Source organism: Dioscorea cayenensis, chromosome 18 (assembly GCF_009730915.1).
Source record: "Dioscorea cayenensis subsp. rotundata cultivar TDr96_F1 chromosome 18, TDr96_F1_v2_PseudoChromosome.rev07_lg8_w22 25.fasta, whole genome shotgun sequence".
Taxonomy (NCBI): Eukaryota; Viridiplantae; Streptophyta; class Magnoliopsida; order Dioscoreales; family Dioscoreaceae; genus Dioscorea; species Dioscorea cayenensis.
In genome coordinates, this window is record NC_052488.1 from 13,277,691 (window position 1) to 13,278,894 (window position 1,204).

Genomic DNA, 1,204 nt, shown 5'->3' on the forward strand with positions numbered 1-1,204 from the left:
CTAGCTTGTGGCTAATGGTGACGTAGTTAGTTTGTTGCGGTTAAGCGAGCCCCTAACAACAAGCAAGTACGCCGTAACTTGCCATAGATGAGTTCATGTATTAGTTTGATCTTTGATAGCCAGCATTATGAACGTTGAGGCAAGCCACCTTACCTCATGAAGCAAGCCCCATAGATCTCTGGGTTAAGGCGAGCTCTTCTTGTCTTAATGCGTGGTAAAGTAAAAATATAAGTTGGTCCTTGAATTACATATTTATGTTGAAATTGATCCTTTTATTTTATTTCCTCGTTAGCAAATCTCCCATCCAAAGAATTTTTTTTTTATTGAAGTGCGCATGGGTTTACTGATGTGGCAGCTGAGATGGCAATGCCATAGTCTGATATATTCTATTTTTTATTTTTAAAAATATTAATTTTTTCCAAGTCGTCTCTATAACTAAACTATTATTTAAAGGATTAAAGGACTGAAGTGCACTTTTACATAAGCCTGCATAAAAAGTTAATTTAAAAACTTTTAAAGGGTATATTCATAAAAACCACTCCTCCTCCCTATAAAATCCCCCAAGTCCCATCTTCATCTCTCCTTTCAAACCCTCTTCTCATCGTCATTAATGGCCTCCTCCAAGCTGTTTCTCCTCCTTGCCATCTCTACCATCACCGTGACTTCATCACCAACTCAATCGGCCAAGAAACCATCTACATCGGCCGCCAACTTCATCCTCAAGAGCTGCAACGCCACCGGCTACCCAAATCTCTGCGTCTCATCCCTCTCCCCCTCCGCCGCCGCCATCAACTCCAACCCTTTCCTCCTCTCCGGTTCCGCCGCCTCCATTGCCCTTTCCCGTCTCCGAGCCACCCGATCACGCATCTCCGCCCTGGCCAACACCACCTCCACCGGCCGCGAGTCCGCTGCGCTACGCGATTGCGCCGACACGCTTGGCGACGCCGTCGATCAAACTAGCAAATCGGCGAAGTATCTGGGGAAGATGGCGGCGGGGAAAGGTGCTGGATCTGGGTCGATTGCGTGGAGGGTTTCGGGGGTTCAGACGTGGATGAGCGCGGCGTTGACGAATGAGGGCACTTGTGGCGACGGGTTCGATGGGGTTCCGATGGATTCTGTGGTGAAGAAGGTGGTCGCCATGGTCGCCGTTGTGAAGATGTACTCCAGCAATGCCCTAGCTCTTGTTAACATTCTCGTTTCTTGA

General features: G+C 47.5%; 1 protein-coding gene across 1 annotated transcript; it reads left to right on the forward strand.

Moving 5' to 3' along the window:
* Window positions 1-610: 610 nt before the first annotated feature.
* LOC120282801 (pectinesterase inhibitor 9-like) lies at window positions 611-1,204 on the forward strand. Its single transcript, XM_039289647.1, has one exon. It carries the CDS (start codon window positions 611-613, stop codon window positions 1,202-1,204), a length of 594 nt encoding a protein of 197 aa, XP_039145581.1.